This window comes from Mesoplodon densirostris, chromosome 10, assembly GCF_025265405.1.
Source record: "Mesoplodon densirostris isolate mMesDen1 chromosome 10, mMesDen1 primary haplotype, whole genome shotgun sequence".
In the NCBI taxonomy this organism is placed as follows: domain Eukaryota; kingdom Metazoa; phylum Chordata; class Mammalia; order Artiodactyla; family Ziphiidae; genus Mesoplodon; species Mesoplodon densirostris.
The window spans coordinates 63264519-63289755 of record NC_082670.1 but is presented as its reverse complement, the minus strand read 5'-3'; the positions used below and the strand labels follow the sequence as shown (position 1 = coordinate 63289755).

Genomic DNA, 25237 nt, shown 5'->3' with positions numbered 1-25237 from the left:
TGATGAGTACCTGCACTCAGGTTTCCAGACACCTCCTAAAAGCCATACAGGTCAACAAGGAAAGCAAGCAAAAGCATCCATAATACATGTCTACAGTATAACTCAGAGACAGGGGAGACTACAAAATGCAGTTTACATATAAGTCAGGCAGTAAAGAACTAACACACTCTTAGTTCCCAAGTGTATGTGGGACATTTTCCAAGACAGACCGTATGTTAGGTCATAAATTAAGCCTCACAGATTTAAAAAGATATAAATCATAAAAAGTATCCTCTGACCACAACGGGATGAAGTTAGAAATCAATAACAGAAGGAAAACTGGGGCATTCACAAATGTGTGGAAATTAAACAACACACTTTTTTTTTTTTTTTTTTTGTGGTACGCGGGCCTCTTACTGTTGTGGCGTCTCCAGTTGTGGAGCACACGCTCCAGACGCGCAGGCTCAGCGGCCATGGCTCATGGGCCTAGCCGCTCTGCAGCATGTGGGATCTTCCAGGACCGGGGCACGAACCCGTGTCCCCTGCATCGGCAGGCGGATTCTCAACCACTGCGCCACATGGGAAGCCCAAACAACCCATTCTTAAACAACCAGCGGGTCAAGGAAGAAACCACAGGGGAAATTAGAAAATACTTAGAAATGAATGAAAACAAAACACAGCATACCAAAACTTATGGGACACAGAGAAAGCATGGCTAAGGGGGGAATTTATAGCTATACATGCTTATATTTAAAAATGAGAAAGACCTCAAATAACAACCTAACTTTACTATTAAGGAACTAGAAAAAGAAGAGCCATCTAAACCCAAAGCTAGCAGAAGGAAGAAAATAAAAAAGATTGGAGCAGATATAAACAAAATAGAGACAAGAAAGATAATAGAGAAAATTAAAACAAAAGTTGGTTCTTTGAAAACATCAACAAAATTGACAAATCTGGGGGCTTCCTTGGTGGCACACTGGTTAAGAATCCACCTGCCAATGCAGGGGACACGGGTTCAATCCCTGGCCCAGGAAGGTCCCACATGCTGTGGAGTAGCTGGGTCCGTGCGCCACAACTACTGAGCCTGCACTCTGGAGCCCGTGAGCCACAGCTTCTGAGCCCGCACACCACAACTGCTAAAGCCCACGTGCCTGGAGCCCGAGCTCTGCAGCAGGAGAGGCCGTGACAATGACAGGCCTGTGCACCACAGTGGGGAGTAGCCCCTGCTTGCCGCAACTAGAGAAAGCCCACGCACAGCCACAAAGACCAAACACAGCCAAAAAAAAAAAAGAAAAAAAAAAGGACAAATCTTTAACTAGATGAACTGAGAAAAAAAGACAGAAGACATAAATGACTATGATCAGAAATGGAAATGGGGACATTACTACTGATTCTAAAGAAATAAAAAGGATTGTAAGTGTGTACTATGAACACTTGTATACCAACAAACTGGGTAGCCTAGATGAAATGGACAAATTCCTAGAAACACAAAACCTACCAAGACTAAATCAGGAAGGGAGAGAAAATGTGAATAGAACAGACCTATAAGTATTAAGGAGATTGAATCAGTAACTAAAAATCTCCTGACAAAGATAAACCCTGAACCTGATACCTTCGCTGGTGAATTTTACCAATATTTAAAGGAAAACTAGTACCAATTCTTCTCAAACTTTCCCCAAAAATTTAAGAGGAAGGAACACTATTAACTCACTCCATGAAGCCAGCATTATCCTGATACAAAGTTAGACAAAAGCACTACAAGAAGGGAAAACTACAGACCAATATCCCTCATGAACACTGATGGAAAAATACTCAATGCTAGCAAACTCAATTCAGCAGCATGTTAAAAGAATTATACACCATGACAAGTGCGATTTATTTCTAGAATGCAAGGATAGTTCAACATACTAAAAACAATCTGTGTAATATACCACATTAACAGAATGAAGGGGGGAAAATCCACATGATCATTTCGATTGAGGCAGAAAAAGCATCTAACAAAATCCAACACTCTTTCATGATAAAAAACACTCAATAAATGAGGTATAGAGTGAAACTACCTCAACATAATAAAATCCATCTATGAAAAGCCCACAGCAAACATCATACTGAATGGTGGAAGAATGAAAGCTTTTCTCTGAGATCAGAAATAATGACAGATGCCCACTGTCATCTCTTCTATTCAACATACTATTGGAAGTTCTAGCCTGAGCAATTAGGCAAGAAAAAGAAACAAAAAGCATCCAAACTGGAAAGGAAGAAGTAAAATTATCCCTGTTCACAGATGATATCATCTTATATGTAGAAAACGCTAAAATTTCCACAGAAATACTGTCAAAGCTAATAAATGAAGTCATCAAAGTAGCAGGATACAAAGTCAACACAGAAAAATCAGTTGCATCTCTATACATTAACAATGAACTATCTGGAAAGGTAATTATGAAAAAAATTCCATTTCTAATAGCATTATAAAGAATAAAATACTTAGGAATTAACTATGGAGGTAAAAGACTTGTGCAATAAAAACTATAAAACAATACTAAAAGAAACTAAAGAAAACATAAAGAAATTGAAACACATTCACGGGACTTAATCTTGTTAAGATGTCAATACTATCCAAAGCAATCTACAGATTCAATGCAATCCCTATCAAAATCCCAATGATGTCTTTTGCAAAAATAGAAAAACCCATCCTAAAATTCGTATGGAATTTCATGGAACCTCAAATAGCCAAAACAATCTCGAAAAAGAAACACAAAACTTCCTGATTTCAAAACTTAGGTGACAAAGGACACTGACTGTTTAATGGGTAGAGTTTCAGTTTTACAAGATGGAAAGAGCTATGGAGATGGATGGTGATGATGTTGTAAAACTTTATGAATGTATTTAATACCACTGAACTGTACACTTAAAAATCATATATAGGGACTCCCCTGGTGGCGCAGTGGTTAAGAATCCGCCTGCCAATGCAGGGGACACAGGTTTGAGCCCTGGTCTGGGAAGATCCCACATGCCACGGAGCAACTAAGCCTGTGCATCACAACTACTGATCCTGCGCTCTAGAACCCATGAGCCACAACTACTGAGCCTGTGTGCCACAACTACTGAAGCCCACGTGCCTAGAGCCCATGCTCCGCAACAAGAGAAGCCACTGCAATGAAGAGTAGCCCCCCTCACCACAACTAGAGAAAGCCCGCATGCAGCAACGAAGACCTAACGCAGCCATAAATAAATAAATAAATTTTAAAAAATCATATATAACATGTTATATGTATTTCATCACAATAGAAAAAAAAAGAGACTTAAGAGATATAATAACCAAACAAAATGGGTGATGTATGATTGGATCTTGGTTTCAACAAACCAGATCTAAAATATATTTGGTGACAAGTGAGAAAATTTGAATATGGACTGACTCTTGGGCATCCGTCCTCCTGGATGACACTGACTATTGGAAGGAAACCAGACTAGGGGACATAGAAACTTCTATGTTTAAAGAATATTTTAGGCAGCAAAAATGCTCTGGGCCTTGCCATTATCCGGGTTTGAGGCAAATTTGGAATTACACATTGTAGTAAATACTTTCAGTCTGCAAACTAGTATTTTCGTTCAAATGGAATTACACAAAATCAGAAAGTTACAAACTGCTAATTTGCATTCAGCTATTATGTCACACACTGTGAATCTTCTTAAGCCTTTCTATGTTTGTACATGTTCATACCCAGTGAGATGAGAGGAGATGGGAAGAGAGCTTCAGGAAAAGACCGTGTCTCTGTTTTTTATTCCTCCACAGATTTTCATTATACTACAAGGTTTGGGTATAAGGTAAACTTTGCTAATTTTAACTGAGTAATATGCAAATATGTTCACGCTGAATTTTAAGCTTACTGAATGCTGTGAGACCTTGTAAATAAGAAGCAGAGAACCATAAAGAACAAACAAATTGATCTAAAAATGCAATACAATTAAGGTCTAAAGGAAAAAGATACAACTATGAAAAATAAGTTACTGTAAAGTTGCATAAGCTCTTCAGTAAGAGGGGAAAAAAGCCTCTGTAATTTGTTATTTATGTCTCCTAAGGAAAAATAATTGCATTAGAATGTATATTCATGAAGCCAGTTGATACAATGACTTACATAATGATTTTCCTGGGTACAGCTTTGCCTGGGGGTAACCAGGGATCATTTTTTCATCTCTGGCTCTAAGACTTTCAAGTTCATGTTTGATAATGAATTGACGTTCTGCCATGGTGAGGAAATCATCATTATCATCTAAAATAAAACAAAGAATTACAGTTATTTTCTCAGTAATAGCCAAAATAAAATTAATAATATTCAAATAACCTGGGATTATGAAATAATGACATAGACAATAATAAACATGAGTAAGCAAAGTATAAAACTGGCAAATTAAATAGAACATGAAGCTCCTTAGGTATTTTGTAAGAATAAAAATATTCTGTAATGCCTTCATATAATTTATAATTCTTTAATGATTATACTAATCATTCTATAATATAGTACAAACATCCAAATGGCAGACACGTGCTTGATCTCATTTAATACCAATGAGCTGAAGGCAATACATTCTTTAATTCTGACAGTATTTTTAACTAGGGATGCAACTGAAGTTTGCCTACATGGCAAATTCTCCCCCTTCAAACTCTCAAGCCCAGGCCATTCCCTTCTGCAGTTGAACATCCCTCCCATAAACGAGGGAGAAGAAAGTCTGATAAGAAAATAGTGTTGTTTCTTGACAGGTGAATCCTCTCAAATGAGGTGAATTTCACCTTGATCATTTATTTACTAATATAAAAAAATCCAGAGTGAGTGAGTCTGAAGAAGTCGAAATCACATCTTCTAACTCTGAAAGCCCTGAAACGGACCAGTCTGTTTCTGAAAGCAAACTCCCACACTGATAACATAGCCAACCTGGCTTTCTCAGTTCTTTCCAGAAACCATTCTCTTCTGGAACCCCCTTGGAAGCCAGAACAGAATCAGAATAGGGGATTATAGGACACTGGAATACTACTGTGTTTCTTATTTGTATCAATACAGTGAACATTCACCATTCTAAGAAGTAGAATAATATAAGTTACATGTGTCATCCTAGTTTATGTTCATCTATTCTAGGGGTTACAAAGTAAATCTGCAACCCCAAATCTAACCCCACCAGCTTTGATAAATAAAATTCTACTGGAACACAGCCTTACCCATTCACTTCTTATGGTTGAAGGCTGTTTTTGCTCTGCAATGGCAGTGTTGAATAATTGCGACAGATCGTATTGTACACACAGCCTAAAATATTTACTATCAGGCCCTTTACTGAAAAAGTTTGCTGACCCCTGATCTATTCATCAAAAACTTCTTTTTGATAAATTGATTCTGGTAGAAGCAATCTTTGAACTCACCGTCAAAACCTTTGAAGTTGTGTCGGGTTCCATACATGAAGGCTCTCATGGTGTTATCATTGCACTCTTTCACCAATCCCACTGCTTCTGCCCCCAGTAACAATCTAATCCTGGAGGCACCGACAAGATATAAGTTCTGATTTTCTAGTGTTTCTTTCTCATATTTATTTAACAACGGTCTAAACAACAGCTGAGCACCTTCAGAAACAAAAGATAAGCACAATCTTAGACAGAGATAAACATAAAAGTTTCAAAAATGAAAGCATTCTAAATAAATATTATGTTCCTAGTTTGGTAGAAGGCAAATAAATTATATTAACAATTTAAATCTATCTTCCAAATAAATAAGAAATGTAAGTAAGCTGGGGATGGCAGTTCTTTATAGTTTTTTGAAATAAATGCCAAAATTGGAAAATGTAATAATAAGTGGCTTGCCAGTTACTCAAATTAGAATATGAGACAAGAATTGAATATTTATTAGCTCTCAGTAAAAATATGGAGCAAAAGAATATAGTTTAATATAAAAATAAAATACCAAAATTTAAGAAAATTAATTTGAAATAAAATATCCCAATAAAAATGCTGCAAATGTAACACAATTACATTGGACTACAACAGATTTTGTGAATGTTAAATACTAAATAATAAACAGCAAAATAATTTTTCAATGATTTTTCCCATAAATACATGCAGTTAGGTTTAAAGGTATTTTTCTTAAACAGATTCACAAAATGTTAAGAGTAGATATTGTGATTTGATACTGTATATGGAATTATTTCACTTAAAATATAGAGAAAAAGGAATTTTTTTCCTAATTTTTAATTTCTACCTACATCAAACTTTTTAAGGTACATTTATTTCTTTACTATTTATCCTCTCTAGAGGATTGACAGGAATTATAAACTACTAATCAAATGGTAACAGGATAATGAGCAGAATTTATATTTCACTTACCCAAAGGATTAACAGATTAACGTACTATGGCACTATTATTTAGGTAATTTACAACGGAGGTACTAAAGACTTTAATAAAAAATCAATAAAAGATATAAATAAAATACAATAAAAGATATATATATATAAGATATATTCAAGTTAAAGAAAACACAAATGTCTCTTAAATATAAAATCCTTAATGTCATTCATATTAAGATAAATGCAATGTGTGTGTGTAAGGGGAGAGAAAAAAACTTGTATGATTCTTCTCTTCCATGGATAGGGCATTAGCCTAGTGTTTTTGAGAAGCAGCATTTTGGAAATGCACACGGTTAAGAATTTTAACTCCATGTCCTCTGAAAGTGTGTCCTGCTAATTTGGCTGCTATTAAGGGCTAGTGCTTTGGACTTCGGTTGTATTTTATATACGAATTGCAAACCTATCTGTAAGTTATCACATTGATTTGTATGTATGTTTTCTATTTTCCCTTCTGAAGTTCCACTCTTCTTAAATGCTACCTCAATAGTGTTTCCCAAAGCATATTCGATGACCCATACTAGATGCTGCATGGGAAAAGGGGATCTGTGATTAAATACCATCGAAAAATTGGGTTAAACAAAGTTGAACAGATTTCTTTATTGTGAAATTACTCAAAACGTATTTTATGTTTATTTGCATTTTAAGTCCCCAAGAGTAGGGCATTATGTGCAGTCTTTTTGACCTCAGAAATCTGTCCTTTGCTCCCGTAACAGAATTTCTTCAAGAGTCATCGTCCATGAGTCACCTCTTCAGAAAATGTTGCTATAAAACAAAAGTCAGCTGAATAAATCATTTGGGTGCTCTGTTTAATTAAAAAACAAAAAACAAAAAAACCCCAACACCAATATGCTACTTTTCACTTCTCACACTTGCAAAAATCCAAAGTAGGGTTAAAAACTAGGTTGGTGGGTATGGCAGCCATGGAAGTGCCCTGCTCCACCCAGATCTCCCATCAAAAGAATCTGCTGTGAGGAGCAGAGTTGACTGCAGCCTCCTGCTGCCCCCCTTTGGCCACAGCACCCTCACACCTAGACCATGCTCCCCTCGCTGCTCCCAGCCACAGGCTGAACACGCAGGGGACACTGGAATGAGGCCATTTCTGCTCAACATGCGTTTCCTTTAAAGGGCAATGTTGGGCCTGGCTCATAGGTTCTCAGAACCGTGCTGTAGTCGGAGGCTCTTCCTATCCAAGCCTCCTTCTTCCCTCTCTCCTTTCTGAAGTGTTAGACCTACACCAAAGTCTGAAGGCTCTCAATGTCTAAGCCTGCTCCTTCTCCCTTTATCTTTCTACAGATGTTCCCCTCAACAAACCTCCTGTGCATTAAATCCCATTTGGTGGGCTTCCCTGGTGGTGCAGTGGTTAAGAATCCACCTGCCAATGCAGGGAACATGGGTTCAATCCCTGGTCCGGGAAGATACCACATGCCGCGGAGCAACTAAGCCCGTGCGCCACAACTACTGAGCCTGCGCTCTAGAGCCCGCGAGCCACAACTACTGAAGCCCATGTGCCTGGAGGCCGTGCTCCGCAACAAGAGAAGCCACCGCAATGAGAAGCCCGCACACTGCAACCAAGAGTAGCCCTTGCTCGCCGCAACTAGAGAAAGCCCACATGCAGCAACGAAAACCCAACACAGCCAAAAATAAATAAATAAAATTTAAAAAAAATTTTTTAATAAAATAAAATAATCCCGTTTGGCATCTCTTGCTTGGACGACGTAAACTGACACAGAGTGAGTGGGGAAAGGCACTCTGAGACATCGCTAGGGGAGTATAAAAGGGTATAACCTTCACAGAGAAACATATGTCAACATCTTGTTCTGAAAAATAGTCCACATCCCCCCCACGCGCCCCCCCCAACCAAGGCAATGACTTTCAACTTGTTCAGGTGATTCCTTTGTGATTTCTTTTCACGTCACCAAACAACATGCTTATTATAGAGCTATTTATTTTTGTTTAAACCTTGGCAAATGAGGATTTAGCCCTCTTTCCAACCCACCTTCATCATTTCCACCCACCCTTTCCATCACCCCATTCTCACAATATCCTCATATCATCCTTCTCATCCCATCAACAGTATTTTCATTATTATGACTATATACGTTATAGTTGAGCCTTACAACATGCTATGATTTTCCTTCCCTACAACTTACCGTTTTCCCCAAAATTGGTATCTTATCATGTGCTTGGTTTATTATGTACTTATTGCTAATTCAATCCCCCAAGCTCTGCCAATTATTCAAGTATTCCCTCAATACACTGCCAAGAGAGATAGCCTGTTAACATTATCTTCTTAGAGAAATCTCTCTTCACTCCACCCTCACACCTTGTTGACAGCCGGCTGGGTTCAGAATTCTGGACTAAAATCATTTTCCTTCAGAAATGAAGATATTATACCACTGCCTTCTAGCTTCCAGTGTTTCTGACCTATTTTCTTTTTTCTGGAAGTTTGTAGTATCTACCCTGTCCCCAGGGTTCTGAAACCTTCCAGTGATTTGCCATTTTCAGCCACAGTGCTGGGCATTGCATGGGCCCTTTCAATCTGAAAAAGCATACATCGGCCCTGAGTTTCTCTTTGATGATTTCTTCCTCTCCTTTTTCTCTCTTCCCTTTTTAGAACTCCTTTTATTCAGAGGTATACCTCCTGGACTAGTCCTCTAATTTCCCTAATTTTTTTCTCTTTCCAACTCTTTACCTTTTGCTCTACTTTCTGGGAGGTTCTGTCAAAATTGTCTTCTAACCCTTTTACTGAGTTTTTAAATTTTGCTCTCATACTTTCATTTTATGAGCTGCTTTTTTTTTCCTAAATGATTATTTTGTAATATCCTACTCTTGATGTGTAGGTGGTTTGTCTTCTCATAACACTGAGAATTGAGCTTTTAATTCTCTTTTGGTTTTCTCCGACATGGTTTTCTTTTATCTTTTTTAGCCTTCTCTTTCACATTAGGGATTTTCCTCAGATGTTTGGTGATCTTTTGTTATAAGCTCATGTTTAAGAAAGCAGTTCTAAGAAGTGGAGCAGAAGTTCTGAAGGTTTAGATGGAACTCATCAAAGATGCCCTCTGGGGCTTCCCTGGTGGCGCAGTGGTTGGGAATCCGCCTGCCAATGCAGGGGACATGGGTTCGAGCCCTGGTACGGGAGGATCCCACATGCCGCGGAGCAACTAAGCCTGTGCGCCTGCGCTCTAGAGCCCGCGGGCACATCTACTGAAGCCCACGTGCACCTCAAGGAGGGGTAGCCCCCGCTCTCCGCAACTAGAGAAAGCTTGCACGTGCAGCAATGAAGACCCAATGCAGCCTAAATAAATAAATAAATAAAATGTATTAAAAAAAAAAAAAAAGGATGGCCTTTAATGCAAGGTGGTCTGGCCAGGTTACTTTCCATGGGCAACTCTTGATTTCTGCACCTTTATTTTGTCTTGAGTTGCTCAGATTCCTCAAGGAAAGATTATTCAAATCTCCTTCCAAGATGATTACATTGTGGAAATTTAATTAGGTATGAGACTGGTGGGATGGAGGACATGGGTAACAATATTCAATTAATTATCTCATTTTCAGTACAGAACCTGTTACCAACTGTACATAAAGCCCCCATGCCAAAATCCATGCATCTGACCCTCTCCAGAGAATAACAGAGACTTCTTCTGCTGGGCTGGTAGAATACAGAAGGGACCTAGGGATCAGACTATTTCTTTTTTTTCTTTTTATTTATTTATTTATTTATTTATGGCTGTGCTGGGTCTTTGTTTCTGTGCGAGGGCTTTCTCTAGTTGCGGCAAGTGGGGGCCACTCTTCATCGCAGTGCGCGGGCCTCTCACTATCGCAGCCTGTCTTGTTGCGGAGCACAGGCTCCAGACGCGCAGGCTCAGTAATTGTGGCTCACGGGCCTAGCTGCTCCGTGGCATGTGGGATCTTCCCAGACCAGGGCTCAAACCCATGTCCCTTGCATTGGCAGGCAGATTCTCAAACACTGCACCACCAGGGAAGCCCCAGACTATTTCTTAAACAGATCTCAGCCAATTATTTTTTTTTCTTGGTACCATTTTTATTGCTACCTCTATAGGCCCCTAATGTCACTAATTCCTGAGTCTTTAGGAATATTTTGCAGTGCAAACCAAACTGTATCTCAGTTTTCTCCCCTGCCAGCTTGAGCTCTGGATTTCTCAACTCTGAGAAGTAACTCACTACTCATCACCTGTTTACTAGCTTCCAGAATGGTGCTGCTGTTATATCTTCTCCTTTCTTGTCAACGTGGACTTAGGTCTTTTTGTAAAAGATCCTTTTATTGTCATTTTAATAGAAGTTTGTAAGAGAATAAAAGTAAATATGAGTGTTAAATCCAATACCTTTACCTGAAAGATCCAGAATACTTTTTTGGAATGTTCTCTTATGACTGCCCCAGCATTGCAGGAGGATGCCCCTCCCCTCCCCATCCTCATGTGTCCTTGCTAAAGCCACACAAAGAGCAGAGAAGACGACTGGGAATACACTGGTGTCTCTCTCTAAGACACTACAAATGTTCTTACACCACAGGGATTTTATTTTTTATTATTTTAAAATTTTATTTATTTATTTATTTATTTTTGGCTGCTTTGGGTCTTCGTTGCTGCGTGGGCTTTCTCTAGTTGCAGCGAGTCGGGGGCTACTCTTCGTTGTGGTGCGTGGGCTTCTCATTGTGGTGGCTTCTCTTGTTGCGCAGCATGGGCTCTAGGTGCGCGGGCTCAGTAGTTGTGGATTGAGGGCTCTAGAGTGCACGCTTAGTAGTTGTGGCACACAGGCTTAGTTGCTCCAAGGCATGTGGTATCTTCCCGGACCAGGGCTTGAACCCATGTCCCCTGCATTGGCAGGTGGATTCTTAACCACTGCGCCACCAGGGAAGTCCCACCACAGGGATTTTAAAGAAGAGACTCCAGTCCAGTGAAACACCTCAGATTTCAGCAAGCAAGTATTCTTCTTTTTAAAGGTTTTTTTTTGTTTTTTGGTTCAATTGTTTGAAAAAAATTAAAAATTCCACTTTGACTCAAAGTTTTATTTTTAAGAAGCCATTTCCATTTACAGTTAAAATCGTTTTTTAGAAGAGTCTTACTTACATTTTGTCCAGTGTTTCGAGACTTAGTGAAGCTTTAGGGGTTGTTTTGTGTAGTTTTCTGAAGTGTCTGCTCATGTAAAACTCCCTCCACCCTCTTACCCAGATCTAGCCCCCTTTTTGTGCCCTACAGGAGAGGGCTAACCTTCAGCTTCTTCTATAAAGTCATCCCTTACCACTCCGCAAAGCATCACCAAGTGTCACCTCTTCCTTCCCTTTACTTTTTTTTTTCATTATACATCCTTATTTGACTTTTAATATCTGTAGAAACTGTAGTAATGTTACATACCTCATTCTTCCTATTGGTAATTATCATCTTCTCTCTTTTTTTAAAAAAAATATTTATTTATTTTTGGCTGTGCTGGGTCTTAGTTGCAGCATGTGGGATCTTTTGTTGCAGTGCGCGGGCTTCTCTCTAGTTGTGGCATGCAGGCTTGGTAGTTGCAGCACACAGGCTCTCTAGTTGTGGCACACAGGCTCCAGAGTGCATGGGCTCTCAAGTTGTAGCGCACGGGCTCCAGAGCACGTGGGCTCTGTAGTTGTGATGCATGGGCTCCAGAGTATGTGGGCTCTCTAGTTGCAGCATGCGGGCTCACTTGTTGTGGCATGTGGGCTCAGTAGTTGCGGTGCATGGGCTTACCTGCCCTGCAGCACGTGGGATCTTAGTTCCCCGACCAGAGATCGAACCCGCATCCCCTGCATTGGAAGGCAGATTCTCAACCACTGGACCACCAGGGAAGACCCCCTTTACTTTCACAGCAAGTATACATAACGATTTTTTTAAAGTATCATGCAGTATTTTGTAATAGCTTTTTCCTTAGCTATTTTCCCTGTTCCTTCAATTTCCTGGAACTAGCATTCAGTCTCTTTACCCTGACAGTAAAATCCTTGCAGGCAGAAGTGTGTTTCTCTCTCCCTTAGCACCATAACCAACACAGAAAGAATACTCAAAGATATTCATTCATTTGACAAATATTTATTAAGCACCTACTATGCACCAAGCACTGTACATAGGCACAGAGTTTATAGCTGTGAACAAAATCACTCACGTTGCTTACGGTCTAAGAGAGACTTACAATCTAATGTTGATTTAAGACCTCCTTTCAAGTCCTAGATAAATAATAAAGAGCAAAGAAATGAACATTAATTTTTAAAATATATCAATTAAAAAACTGTGAAACACATTTGAAAATATAGTTTTACTCACTGGCGTGACTAAATCTGAGTGATATTTATTTTACTCACCTCCATCTTTCTTTCTACTGATAATTCTGTTTTTCAGCCATTCTTTGGTTTCTTCCTTGACATCCTGAGCAAGTTCTATGACAACCAGAGGTGTGAAAGAGCTCTCATGAGTATCCAGAGCTGAAAAGGTCACTTTCATCTTTGACAAACTTGCTGAAAATAAAAAGCAAAGACGGGTTATAATGGGAAAAATAAATATAGACTGTATTTGTATTTTCTCTTAATTAAACCTAATTCTGGCTTCCTGGACAGAAGAAAATTTCTCACGAGCCAGATGGGTTACATGACAGGCTCACCCAATGGTTCACAGCACCTGTGCGAGCCAGGCCCTATACGAAAACGAGGGAAACACCACTCGTATCCGTAAGCAGCTCAGAATACGGCAGGGGGTACATTCAGGTAAGTGAAGGATAACAGTGTAAAATGTGTTCACACAAGAGGACTAAGACAGTATTTACAAAGGGTGTGAACTGAACAGGATTTAGAAGAATGAATAGGAGTTTGCCAGATTGACAACGGGTGGCATTCTAGGCAGAGGAAACAGTGTTCCCCTACAAAACAATGATGAAAAATAGCCAAGAGAACTCAGAGAAATACAAGTGAGTAGGTACAGCTGGAGCATTAACTATGTGTTAGAGGAAGGGAGGATGGGAGCTGGTATCTAATGAAGGCCCCTGATTATTACAAATTAACTGGGCCTTGTCCAACAAGCGATGGGAATCACCAATTCATTATGGGCAGGGAATTGACACAGCCCAATTTCATGTTTTTGTATGGAGTTGATGTCCCCAGCATCAGCTTCCCTTCCCAGTGTCCCTAACTTTCTCAGGGATGTCATCTTTATCTCAGTCACCAAGCTGGGAAGATAATGGAGTCAACCTGGAAACCCACAAATGGCATCGGTCACTAAGGCCTGATGGCCTCCCTCGAAAATGTTTCTCATGTGGACCTCTCTAACTCCATGATTCTCAACAGGGGCAGTTTTCAGACTTTAGACTCATTTATTCTAACTTTGTACTTAATGTAAGTTTTAATGACTCCAAAGTAGAAGTGCAAATCAATTCTTGGGAACAATCACAAAAGGAATGACCAACAACACAGAACATCTTTCCTTTCCTTGGGGGAAGTCACAATCTTTCAGCAATCTAATCAAACAGATCCAGCTTGTTTGGCCTGGACTGATAAGCTTTGTTTTTCTCTAACAGAGTACAAGTTTTGTTTGGGGCAATACTGGTGTTATAAATCAATGCTGGATTCAAATAATACTACAAAGACATCAGGAATGCTATTTCAAGGTATCAGACAAATCAAACTCCCCAGGCTAGGATCTATGAGGGAAGCCAGGTCAAAAGAGGACCAACTACAATGAGGTATCACCGCACACTGGTCAAAATGGCTATCATCAAAAAATCTACAAACAATAAATGCTGGAGAGGGTGTGGAGAAAAGGGAACCCTCTTGCACTGTTGGTGGGAATGTAAATTGATACAGCCACTATGGAGAACAGTATGGAGGTTCCTTAAAAAACTAAAAATAGAACTACCATATGACCCAACAATCCCACTACTGGGCATATACCCTGAGAAAACCATAATTCAAAAAGAGTCATGTACCACAATGTTCACTGCAGCACTATGTACAATAGTCAGAACATGGAAGCAACCTAAGTGTCCATCGACAGATGAATGCATAAAGAAGATGTGGCACATATATACAATGGACTATTACTCAGCCATAAAAAAAAAAACGAAATTGAGTTATTTGTAGTGAGGTGGATGGACCTAGAGTCTGTCATACAGAGTGAAGTAAGTCAGAAGGAGAAAAAACAAATACCATATGCTAACACATATATATGGAATCTAAAAAAAAAAAGGTGCTGATGAACCTAGGGGTAGGGCAGGAATAGAGACGCAGACTTAGAGAATGGATTTGAGGACATGGGGAGGGGGGAGGGGAAGCTGGGATGAAGTGAGAGAGTGGCATGGACATATCTACACTACCAAATGTAAAACAGATAGCTAGTGGGAAGCAGCTGCATGGCACAGGGAGATCAGCTCGGTACTTTGCGACCACCTAGAGGGGTGGGATGGGGAGGGTGGGAGGGAGGTGCAAGAGGGAGGGGATATGGGGATATATGTATGCATATGGCTGATTCACTTTGTTAGGCGGCAGAAACTAACAACACTATAAAGCAATTATACTCCAATAAAGATGTTAAAAAAAAAATAGGACCGAGTTCTCACCTCCAAATAGCTAATAATATAATCAGGAATTATAAAGAATGAAAGAATGGTAACAGATAGCCATTAAAGCTATGGGAACTCAGAACACTTCATGTGCAAAAGTTATCAATGAAGTGAGAGTAAAGGCCCAACCAGAGCAGAGTGGTAACATGTTTGTAAGGTACCACCATTTGAGAAAGTATGCTGCCGTTTACATCTGACCTGACAGCCAGTAAGGAGTCACTGGGGGTTTCTGAGCAGAGGATTGGCTATGTGTCAGAGTGATAGAAATCTCAACAGGTTAAGTTTAGGGGGCGTCCTTCATGGTATTCTTTCAACTCCTCTGAACTTCTGAAATTTTTCATAACAAAAAGTTGGGGGAAGGCTTCCCTGGTGGTGCAATGGTTAAGGATCCGCCTGCCAATGCAGGGGACACGGGTTCGAGCCCTGGTCTGGGACGATCCCACATGCTGCAGAGCAACTAAGCCCATGCGCCACAACTACCGAGGCTGCACACTACAACTACTGAAGCCCGCACACCTGAAGCCCATGATCCGCAACAAGAGAAGCCACCGCAATGAGAAGCACACGCAACGCAATGAAGAGTAGCCCCCACTAGCCGCAACTAGAGAAAGTCCGCATGCAGCAGCAAAGACCCAATGCAGCCAAAAATAAATTAAACTAATTAATTAAAAAAAAAAAGTTGGGGAAAAATGTTAATCTACCACTAGACTACAGAGGCTTACCATCATCATCTTTTACATGGAAATATCAAATACAACAAACATTAATCATGTGCTTATTATAAGCCAGGCCATGATGGAGTCTGAAGATACAAAAGTAAATAAGGTCTACATCTTACTTTTGAGAAGCAGGTGTGCATCAAATCATTCTAACACAGGGCTAAGTATAACAGTACAACTGCAGTAACCCGAGAGCTTGGGGCAGCCTGAGAAGGGAGGCTGAGAATGGGACAGCCTGCAATTTGGAAAAGATAGCCAGATGATTCCAAGGTTTCTAACTTGGGACATGGGAAGAATGGCTGTGAGTTAGCAAATAGAAAAGATGGAAGGAAGGTCAAAGTTTTTTAGCCTTTATGCATTGCCTAATGTGAGTGAGAATTATTCACAATTACCAGGTCATGAAACAATCTTTCTGAGAAAGTAAGGCAGGTTTCAGTTCTCAACATGTATATGAGCATTATCTAGAAGCTCACAGTAAATACTTGCTCACTGATTTATTCTTATTTGAGATACTATATGCCCTTCATTACTCAAAGCACGACCTTAACAAGACTTCCAATATATTACAGACAAAAATGTCACAATCTCTGATATACGAAGAGTTCTTATAAATCAATAACAAAAAATACAAAAATCTAAAATCACAAGTCACAAAGAAGAAATACACACTTGAAAAGATGTTTAAAGTTACTAAGAAAGAAACGCAAAGTAACAATGAGTTATTTTTCCCTTTTCAGATTTGTTGAAAGATGGACAGAACCCAGGTCTGGCACGGGAGTAGAAAACTGGGCATTTTCACACATTGCTGCCAGATGTTGTGATTTGATACCACCTTCCCAGAAAGCAGAGTAGCAATCTGAAAAACAATATTAAATACTCATACCATTCAACAGAACAATGCTAGCTCTAGGAATTTATACCAAACATATAATAAAATCAAAAATGTACATAAATGTTCATTACAGCTTTCTTTTTTTCTGTCTTTCCTTTCTTTCCTATAAAGAAAAACAACAGGATACTGGCTAAATAAAGAATAACTATACAATAGAACCATTAATACTAGGATACAGATCCAACTAAATTAACATGAAGAATGTTTCACAACACATTATAAGGTAAAAATGCAAAGTATGACCCCATTTATGAATATATATCATCCACAGTAATATCAAAGTGACAACACTAGCTAACATTTGCTGAGGATTTACTGCATCAAAGCACGGCTACACATTTTTATGTGAATTAACTCATTCATTTCTCACAGCAACCCCCATGAAGAAGGAACTTTAATGTTTCCATCTTACAGATGAGAAAACTGAGGTGAAATAAGTAAAGTAGCCTGTCCACATCATGCAGTCGCAAGCAGGGAAGCTGGGCTTCAAAACCAGGCAGCCTGATGCCAGAGCTCACATCCTTAACCCCATTTGTATATACATATGTATTCAGCACATGTGGTATGAGTGTATTACACACACCTGTGTTAGTCACGGTGTAGGTATGTGTGTTTAATAAAAATTCCATTTTTATTAAATGGAATTTAATAAATTTAAAATTTAAAAATTCCATTCCCATTTCTAGGTAGTAGGATTTACGATGAGTTTTATTTTCTTCTTTACATTTTTCTTTTTGATTTGAATTTTAGTGAGCAGGTATTTCTTAAGATTAGAAAAAAATGGCTTCTATGTTCGTAAAATAGAAGCCTCACATTTTCAACAGTAAGTGTAAAATATACACTGTAGTATAGACCAAATGATACTTTTAAAATTACCTAATACAAGATAATATTTTGCTTTATTCCTCAGATTAAAAACATACTAACTTTGTATACAAGAAGTCGCCTAGCTTCAAAGATTGTTTAGTTTTGGGTAAAAGTTAACGGCATATAGAATGAAAGGACTCGGGACCTAGGCACGTCCTATCCAGGAGACTGGCAAAAGCAGCCCAGAAGTTGGACTAGGAGAGAATTTTTAAAGCAGAAGGAGCCTTAGGGGTCAATTATTCCCAAGACCACACTATTTCATGCTAATAAAACCCAAAGTCACACAACCAGTGTGACAGAGATAAGACTGAAATCCAATGCTCTTTGAATGACACCATACCGTATGCAAAAGACCTTTTTCCCCCGTTTTTTTGAACTTAGCCAATTTATAGTCTCACCACAGCTGTGTAGCTGTGTGCTTTCACTTGTTAGAGTCTCACAGACTAACCCAAGTGCCAGTGCTGCTTGGGTTCTGCTCTGAGCAGTTCAGTGGAGCCTGGTAAGCCTCAAGATGCTCTTGAAGTTTCAACACTGCTTGTTTTCAGCTGCTTCACACTTGTGCCATCCACTGGGCCACAGTGTACTTACAGGCTGGGTGACCTAAGTGGCAGGAACCTCTCTTACACTGCCCGTGTTCCCATCCCTGAAACCCTGTGCCTTCCTTCTTGTGTCCTCTGCTCAGGGAATTTCCATCACTGTACAGTAACACCTCTGGGGACGCCCTGTCCTTGAGGGATTCCTGCCCCTCTCTGTGTTCTGCATGCAACATCCCTCTTGCAGTTCACCAACCAGCGCAATCCAGGCCTGCTCCAATCCCACCTCTTCACTTTGGCTGGCCCAACGGCAATGAATACCAAGTGTAAGGTGAAAATAAGAAGCCTCATGGCAGCATGGGCTAACCTGAGTTCTGCAATCCACTTTCACCAGAGGGTCTTAACAGAGGCTGTCTCCACCATTACCATGCACACTAGACTAGTACATGGGACCAAAATACCACCTGGGGGGACATGAGGACTTTAAGCATGGACACAGCAGAGGGCCTCACGGTTCCTGTTGGGGCTGATCTGAAAACAAGCAATGATTCAACACACAGACTTCCTGGGCACTAGAGGGTAGAATGATTTGTGCTTCCACAGCCAATTTTCCCCTTTTATCCAGACTGTCAGCCAGGTCAGCAGCCAGGAATAACTGTAAAGCACAGAGCAGCTAGGTTCCATATGCTCTGGGCACAGGGTCAGTAGATAGCCATCTCAAACTCTGTTCTTAATCACGTATTGAGCTGCACACAGGGCTAAAGGAGACCTACAAAGGAACTGGATTCCTGTGGCTCTTACATTAGCTATTGGAATCACCTGCCTATAGTAAGAGTTAAATCCTGACCTTGGTGGTTGAAATGCACATATGAAAAGAAACTCACTGGGAGTTCAACCATGGAGGGGGGTGGTTCACATATTTTATCACGGTTCAAAAAAAGAATAATGGGGCTTCCCTGGTGGCGCAGTGGTTGAGAGTCCGCCTGCCCATGCAGGAGACGCGGGTTCGTGCCCCGGTCCGGGAAGATCCCACGTGCCGCGGAGTGGCTGGGCCCGTGAGCCATGGCCGCTGAGCCTGCGCGTCCGGAGCCTGTGCTCCGCAGCGGGAGAGGCCATAGCGGTGAGAGGCCCGCGTACCACAAAAAGAAAAGAAAAAAAAGAATAATGGACCTTTTATTCTCTTCCTGAGTTTGGGTAAAGAAAAAACATCAATGGAATTATCATAAATTCAAAGACTAATAAGTAAATGCATAAGGCTGTCTTTAGGAATCACCTTATTTCAGACTCAAGGAGAAACACAATCCAAAATGACAAAATTACTCTCAGTTATAAGGCAGAATAGGAACACATCGGTGAGAGAAAAATGAAGGGCCACACTGATCAAGGAGGAAGATGAGTGGGATTTCCTAGGAGAAAACTTGCAATTTTAATGGCAAGTGCTAGAAGGGACAGGACCCCTCTGGAGGCCCTCTCTAAGGTGTAAGACAACTTAGAGGCAGTTAATTACGAGAGCAATTGTGGGACAGTTCTCCTTGAGACCTAGGGCAGCTGTCTCTCAGAGTCACCTAAGATGAGGGCAGATCTGAGAATGAAACATCAGCACTGCACACATGCACCCTCACTAAAGAGCTTCTCAGTGACACCCACAATGTAGGGGAGATGGTGAGGCCCATTCCCTGAGGAACATACCTAGGAACCTCGTGGCCTCAGGACTCCACAGGAAGGTGTAGGAGAGATGAGCCACGACACAATGAAGACAGCCTCGCCACAGCAGCCCAGGTCCAGGCCTAATTAGATGCTGCACTCATACTCTCTTTCTACACTCGGTACCCCAGACACTGCCAAGATTTTGCTTATTTGAGCTGGAATAATATCTGAAAACCTAGAGCAACAATGAATCTCCTCCCCAAGCATGGGACCTGGCACACAGCTGAAATGCTAATTGTGATAAAAGAATGAATTCACATGATGAACATACCACCATTTAAAAAGATGTTTAGGGAGAATTTTTAATGATCCAGGAAAATGCTAAAAATACAAAGGGAAAAAAAGCAAAATACAAAGTAATACAACAGTATGACCCCAACTATGTAATATGTACATTTAGATACACAAAAAAATACAAAAAAAATTAAGAAGAATTGCACAAAAATGTTAGGGTTGGTGAAATTACACGGAGTTTTCATTTTCATTCTTATACTTTTCTCTATCTTCCAAGTTCTCTTACAGTGAAAAAAAGTTTCACTGAGTTTGTTTTTTGTTTTTTTAAGCACACACAGTCTCCAATTTACCAGGACTTTTCTATCCCTTTCAATTAGTTTAAATCTTTTCAATTTCATTCTTCATCTGCAATTCTACAATTCTTTCAGCAATAACTGGTCAGAAGAGATACGATCTACTTTCCACAGCTAATTTAAAACTGTTTATCATACTCACAGAATGGGCTCTTAGAAAACATCTAGTTCTCTAGCTCGGTGTGACTTTAAAATTCAAAGTAGCCAGATAAGAAAGATTTATTTTAAAAAAAAACCCACAGGATTAGATATTTTTAAAATTAAAACTCCGCAGGATTTAAGGGAATGTGATACGACTGCTTTTGAGTCTGAATAAAAACCTCAACTCTGAACTTTGTGCGGGACCTCCATACACCGTCTGGGCTGCCGGAATAGGGTTTCACAGAAGACAGCGCCGCACCAACGTAGGCGCTGCCAAGGCTCCAGGGAAATTAGAAGCATTCCATAGGAGAAGCACCCCTTCCTGCCACGTTTCTCAGGTGTCCCAGGCATTGCCCCTGACTTTCATCTAATACTTAAGCTGTACTGTGTGCCCCAGTCGAAAGCCTGGAAACCCGATCACCCCGATGTGAGAGCACAACCCCGCAAGCTCACTCGGGTCACGCCCGTGCCGAGATACCCGAAGCTCCAGGCTCTCCGGACAGTCGGGGAAGCGTGAATCATGGGGCCCCGTGAGCTGGTTCTTCCCTCAAACGCCCTTCACTAGGCTTCGCCGACTCCTCCACCCCCACTCAACTCATTCCCCGTTGCTCTGGAGCCCCCCAAGCCCTCTCATCCTGACTCCACCAGCCACCAGATTTCAGCTTCACCACGTTTCTTCTATCAACCCTCCACCCTCAGACCAACCTCGGCCCTCTGCAGCTTCCACCTGCGACTGCCACTCCCACCCGAACGACACCCAACCTCGGCGTCCCTCCCGGTCCTACTTTCCCATTCCCGGGATTGCCAACCCCGGGAGGTACCCCGGAAAGGAAGGGCGGCGGCCGGGAGGAGTCCCTGGAAGCGTCGCGCCGCCGCCCAACAGCCCGGACTCAACCACCTGCACTGACCCAGGCTCTGCGCCGCAGAGAGCAAGGGGGTCCGAGGTCCCCTCCCCCACTCACCGGCCGCCACAGCACTCCACGTCTTCGGGGGCGGGCCCGAGAGCCTGCTATTCCCCCAGGCCGGGAGAGCGACTCTCGCAGCAGGAGGCGGTCAGCGGCCTGCCGGGCGGGTACCACCGAGCGCCGGGCGTGCAGGGCGGGGCCGAGACGCGATCGCACGCAGGCGGGGGCGGGGCCGCGGTGTGGGAGGCGGGGCTTAGCGCTGGGTCCCACTGGGCGGGGGAGGGGCCTAGCGGTGAGTCACTCCCGGCAGAAACCAGGCTGCCCTAGCGAAACTAGACTGGCCTAGTCTGGCCGTCGCCGGGAGTGAGAGCGGAGACTGCTAAGGAAGAGGCGTGCCTTATGGGCTGTCACTCCGCGTGGGGGCGGCACCACGGTGGAGAGGCGGGGCCGCGCGGGGCTGGACTGTCACTCCGAGAGTATGGGGGGGCGACCTGCAAAGAAATATGTCCGTTCACATTTTCCTCTTTTCCGTCTCTTAAGGTCCAGAATCCAACTTTCTTGTCACTTTCAAATATAAGAACAAGTCTCATTTTAGTTGTAATTCACTTTCAGGCAGTGAAAAACCCAATTCCAATATATTATTAAAACTTCATATCCAATGAAGCCAAATACCTTACAGAGGTCTATAGGGTCTCCTAGCCCCGCCTCCCACTACCTCTCAGAAAACCTCTTACTCTCCCTTTTCCTCCGCCCTAGCTACATTAGTCTCCGTGTTCTGCCCAGAACTCACCAGACAGCCTCCCCCCGCCCACATCGGGATCTGTGCCCTGGGAATGTGTTCGCAATGCCTTGCAAGCTCTTCGTTAATTAAGGAGATGATTTATTTCCTCCCTTCCCTCACGGGAAGCGGGAACCGAATCTCACCTTCTCAGTGAGGCCCTTTCTGACCATCCTATTTAATACCTGCTCTCCTCCCTACCCCACTATCTTACCTTAGCATATTTCTTTTTTCCGCAGCACTCATCACCTTCTAACGTTTTATATTATTATATTTATTGTCAGTCTTTCTCTAGAATGTAGGCTTCACAAGGGCAGGGATTTTTGTCTGTTTTATCCACTGATAACATCCCCAATGCCTAGAACAGCGTTAGAGTCACAGTAGGCATGCAATAACTCAAAGGAATGAAAGAAAACAATGCATGAACCCTTTCTCCTTCCATACACGCAGTTCAGTCCAGACAGATGCCTCGAGGTCCTACAACGCCAGAAAAGCCGTGTCTGCTTTTCCATCCTCTGCCCCTTCTCTGTGTCTTCCAGACTCAAGACAGGAGACAGGGAGACCAGGGGCAAGGCACAGAAGCCTAATTACTTGCGAGGGGCCCTTTGTTGATCTTTCTAGATGCCTGTCATAGCAGCTCACAACGTTATTGGCCAGTTCCCCTGTGGTCATCATGGGTATGGCCAGATGTTCTTTCTCTTCTGAAAATCTGGACAAATTGTTTATGAGCTTCAACAGGTTTAGACATTGATTACGCAGTACATTTTTGTTTTTAAATTGCACTCTTCCTAACTTCTCATTCCTTGAATTTATGGCCATCCCTCCATATAATGTCATCTTCTGATATTTATATGACTGGAAGGATTGGAAAAAAGATTGAATGGAAATGTTAAAAATGCATTTCACACAGATGGTCTCCTTTCATCTCCACAATTAGCACATTAAAACTTTGTGTTAAGTATGACAAATTAGCTGTTGGACAACACAAAGGGCAGACTTCAGTTAATGACGTGGATTCCTGTATCAGTTAGCTATTGCTGTGTAACAAACCACTACACAGAATTAAGGATTCCCTTTTGCATCACTCTCCTTTTGGGCATTTCCATTATAATCTCTGGCACCCAGAACCCCCTTTTTCCAGTTCTGCTGGCCAGAGATATAGGGTTCTTCTGGAGTCTGCCATACTTTATATCTGTTGTGCTGCTCTGTGCAACTGGGGCTGACCTTGGGACAATATTGAGGGGAAAGAGAGAAAAAACGACAGGGATTCTCCCCATACTCTGCACAGCAAGTGTCCTTTTTCCCATTTCCTCTGACCAGAGGGACAGGTTTTCTATCAGGGTCTAGTTATCCACGTCACCGTACTATAGCAGTGAAGCTCTGTGACTGGGACTGGCCTCAGGACAGAGTGGGGAGAAGAAAAAGCAATCAGGAGTTTTCACCCCTTTCTCCAGCTTGCGGTAGCCTTTTTTTCATATTTTGTCCAGAAGTTTTAATAGTCATCTGTGGTGGACATAGGCTGCAGTGGACATAGTCCATTTCAGCCAGAACTGGAACTGATCAATTTAATAAATGAAAAAATGTTTTTATTTGTATTTCTCTTATTATGAATGATAAAGCACATTTGTATTTCATTTGCCATGAATTATCTATTTATGTATTTTGTCCACTTTTCTACTGGATATAGAAACACTTTATATAATAGTAAGAATGGTCCTTTGCTTAGAAATGAATGTCAAAACTTTTTTTCGGTTTGTCATGTCTTTTGACTTTTCTTACACTGTTTTACTCGTTTATTTTTTGTTTGTTGGGTTGGTTTTTTGTTTGTTTTGTTTTTTTGGCCATGCAGACCTTTTTCATTTCTAATTGGTCAACTTTTATCCAGCTTTTGTTTTACTATTTACTACTTTTGGGTATATTAGACTTAGAAAGGACTTCACCTCTCTTAGATTACTTTGAAAATCCTTCCATGATTTCTTCTTAATGTTTCATGATTTTGCTTTTTTCCTTTAAAAATCTGACCCTTCAGGAATTTGTTTTGATGTGAGTTAAGTACAGTGGATCCAACTTTGATATCTTGATAGCTACACATTTGCCCAACCTCAATTACTAAATAATCCATCTTTCCCCAACTGATTTTAAATGTCACTGTTATCATAATTAAATTTACTTCTGTATTTTTGGACTTTCACAATATATCATTTTCTTTCTTTAAACCCTCCAATGCAGTCAGAAAAGGCCAACCCATCCCAAAAGTTCTTGAATCCCTCATTCCTATCATAGCTATCTAGTAGGGCAGCCACTGAAGCCTCCTCGCCTTCAGTAAACTGTTCATTCCAGGCAACCACAGGTGATTACAGAACTTTTTCCACTGCATGCCCTAGATTTGCAGTATCCCATTTTCCTCTGGTGGCAAGTTCACCATTATCTTCAAACCTAGCCGGGTCAGATCCAATCCCAGATTTCCATCTTGAGGGCCTGATTTCTGCAACCACTTCCAATATCAAATATGTCAGACCAGTTTCAGTACAGAAAACAGAAATCACTCTGTGTATTTTACACAGGAAGAGATTTAGTAAAGGGAATTAAGTCCTTATCGAATGATTGGGAAGTGCTGGAAAAGCACTTGTAGGCATATATCTTGGAGGGAGCAACATTGCTGAACTGGTACACCACGGGAGCTGCAACTTTTGAGGCTACTTGATCCATGCCAGGGCTGGAGCCACAGCCACTGGCTGAATGTGGAGAATGGACACCTTATCCTGTGATCCTAGGATCTCAGAGTTAGATCAGGAAGCTGCCACAACCACTGCTGCTTCTTGACACCCAGGAAGCTTGAGAATAAAGACAGGAACTAGCTGCTGCAAAGAAACCACACCCTTCTTCTCCAGTAGCAAGGCCAGGAGCCACAGCAGGATGGTTTCCTAACTCCCACCTACCTGATCTCAAGTGAGTGCATCTAACAAGGGAAACTGATGCTATTTTTAGGCTTCCAACACCTATACCTAGCACCTCTTCATATAAATCTTGCCCATTTCTTATGAAGTTTATTCCTAGGTAATTTACCTTTCTCGTTGCTAGTGTAAATGAGATCTTTTCTTCCATTATAGCTTCTATTTGGTTGTTGCCTGTTATATGAACATTAATTTATGCATATTAATTTTATACCG

At 41.3% G+C, this 25237-nt stretch overlaps 1 protein-coding gene across 2 annotated transcripts in view; it reads right to left on the bottom strand.

The window, feature by feature from the left end:
- Nucleotides 1–25237, bottom strand: part of ANO10 (anoctamin 10) — a 272726-nt gene that overhangs the window by 211414 nt on the left and 36075 nt on the right. Inside the window, exons 1-4 of one of the 2 annotated variants that reach the window (XM_060110816.1) lie at nucleotides 21347–21473; nucleotides 12693–12845; nucleotides 5390–5587; nucleotides 4116–4250 (exon numbers count right to left, since the gene is read on the bottom strand). In XM_060110816.1, the coding sequence (XP_059966799.1) occupies nucleotides 4116–4250; nucleotides 5390–5587; nucleotides 12693–12831 (472 nt within the window). In that variant the 5' untranslated portion in view covers nucleotides 12832–12845; nucleotides 21347–21473. Of the gene's footprint in view, nucleotides 1–4115; nucleotides 4251–5389; nucleotides 5588–12692; nucleotides 12846–21346; nucleotides 21474–25237 lie in introns of those variants that run through there. The other variant, XM_060110817.1, reaches the window with a different exon arrangement.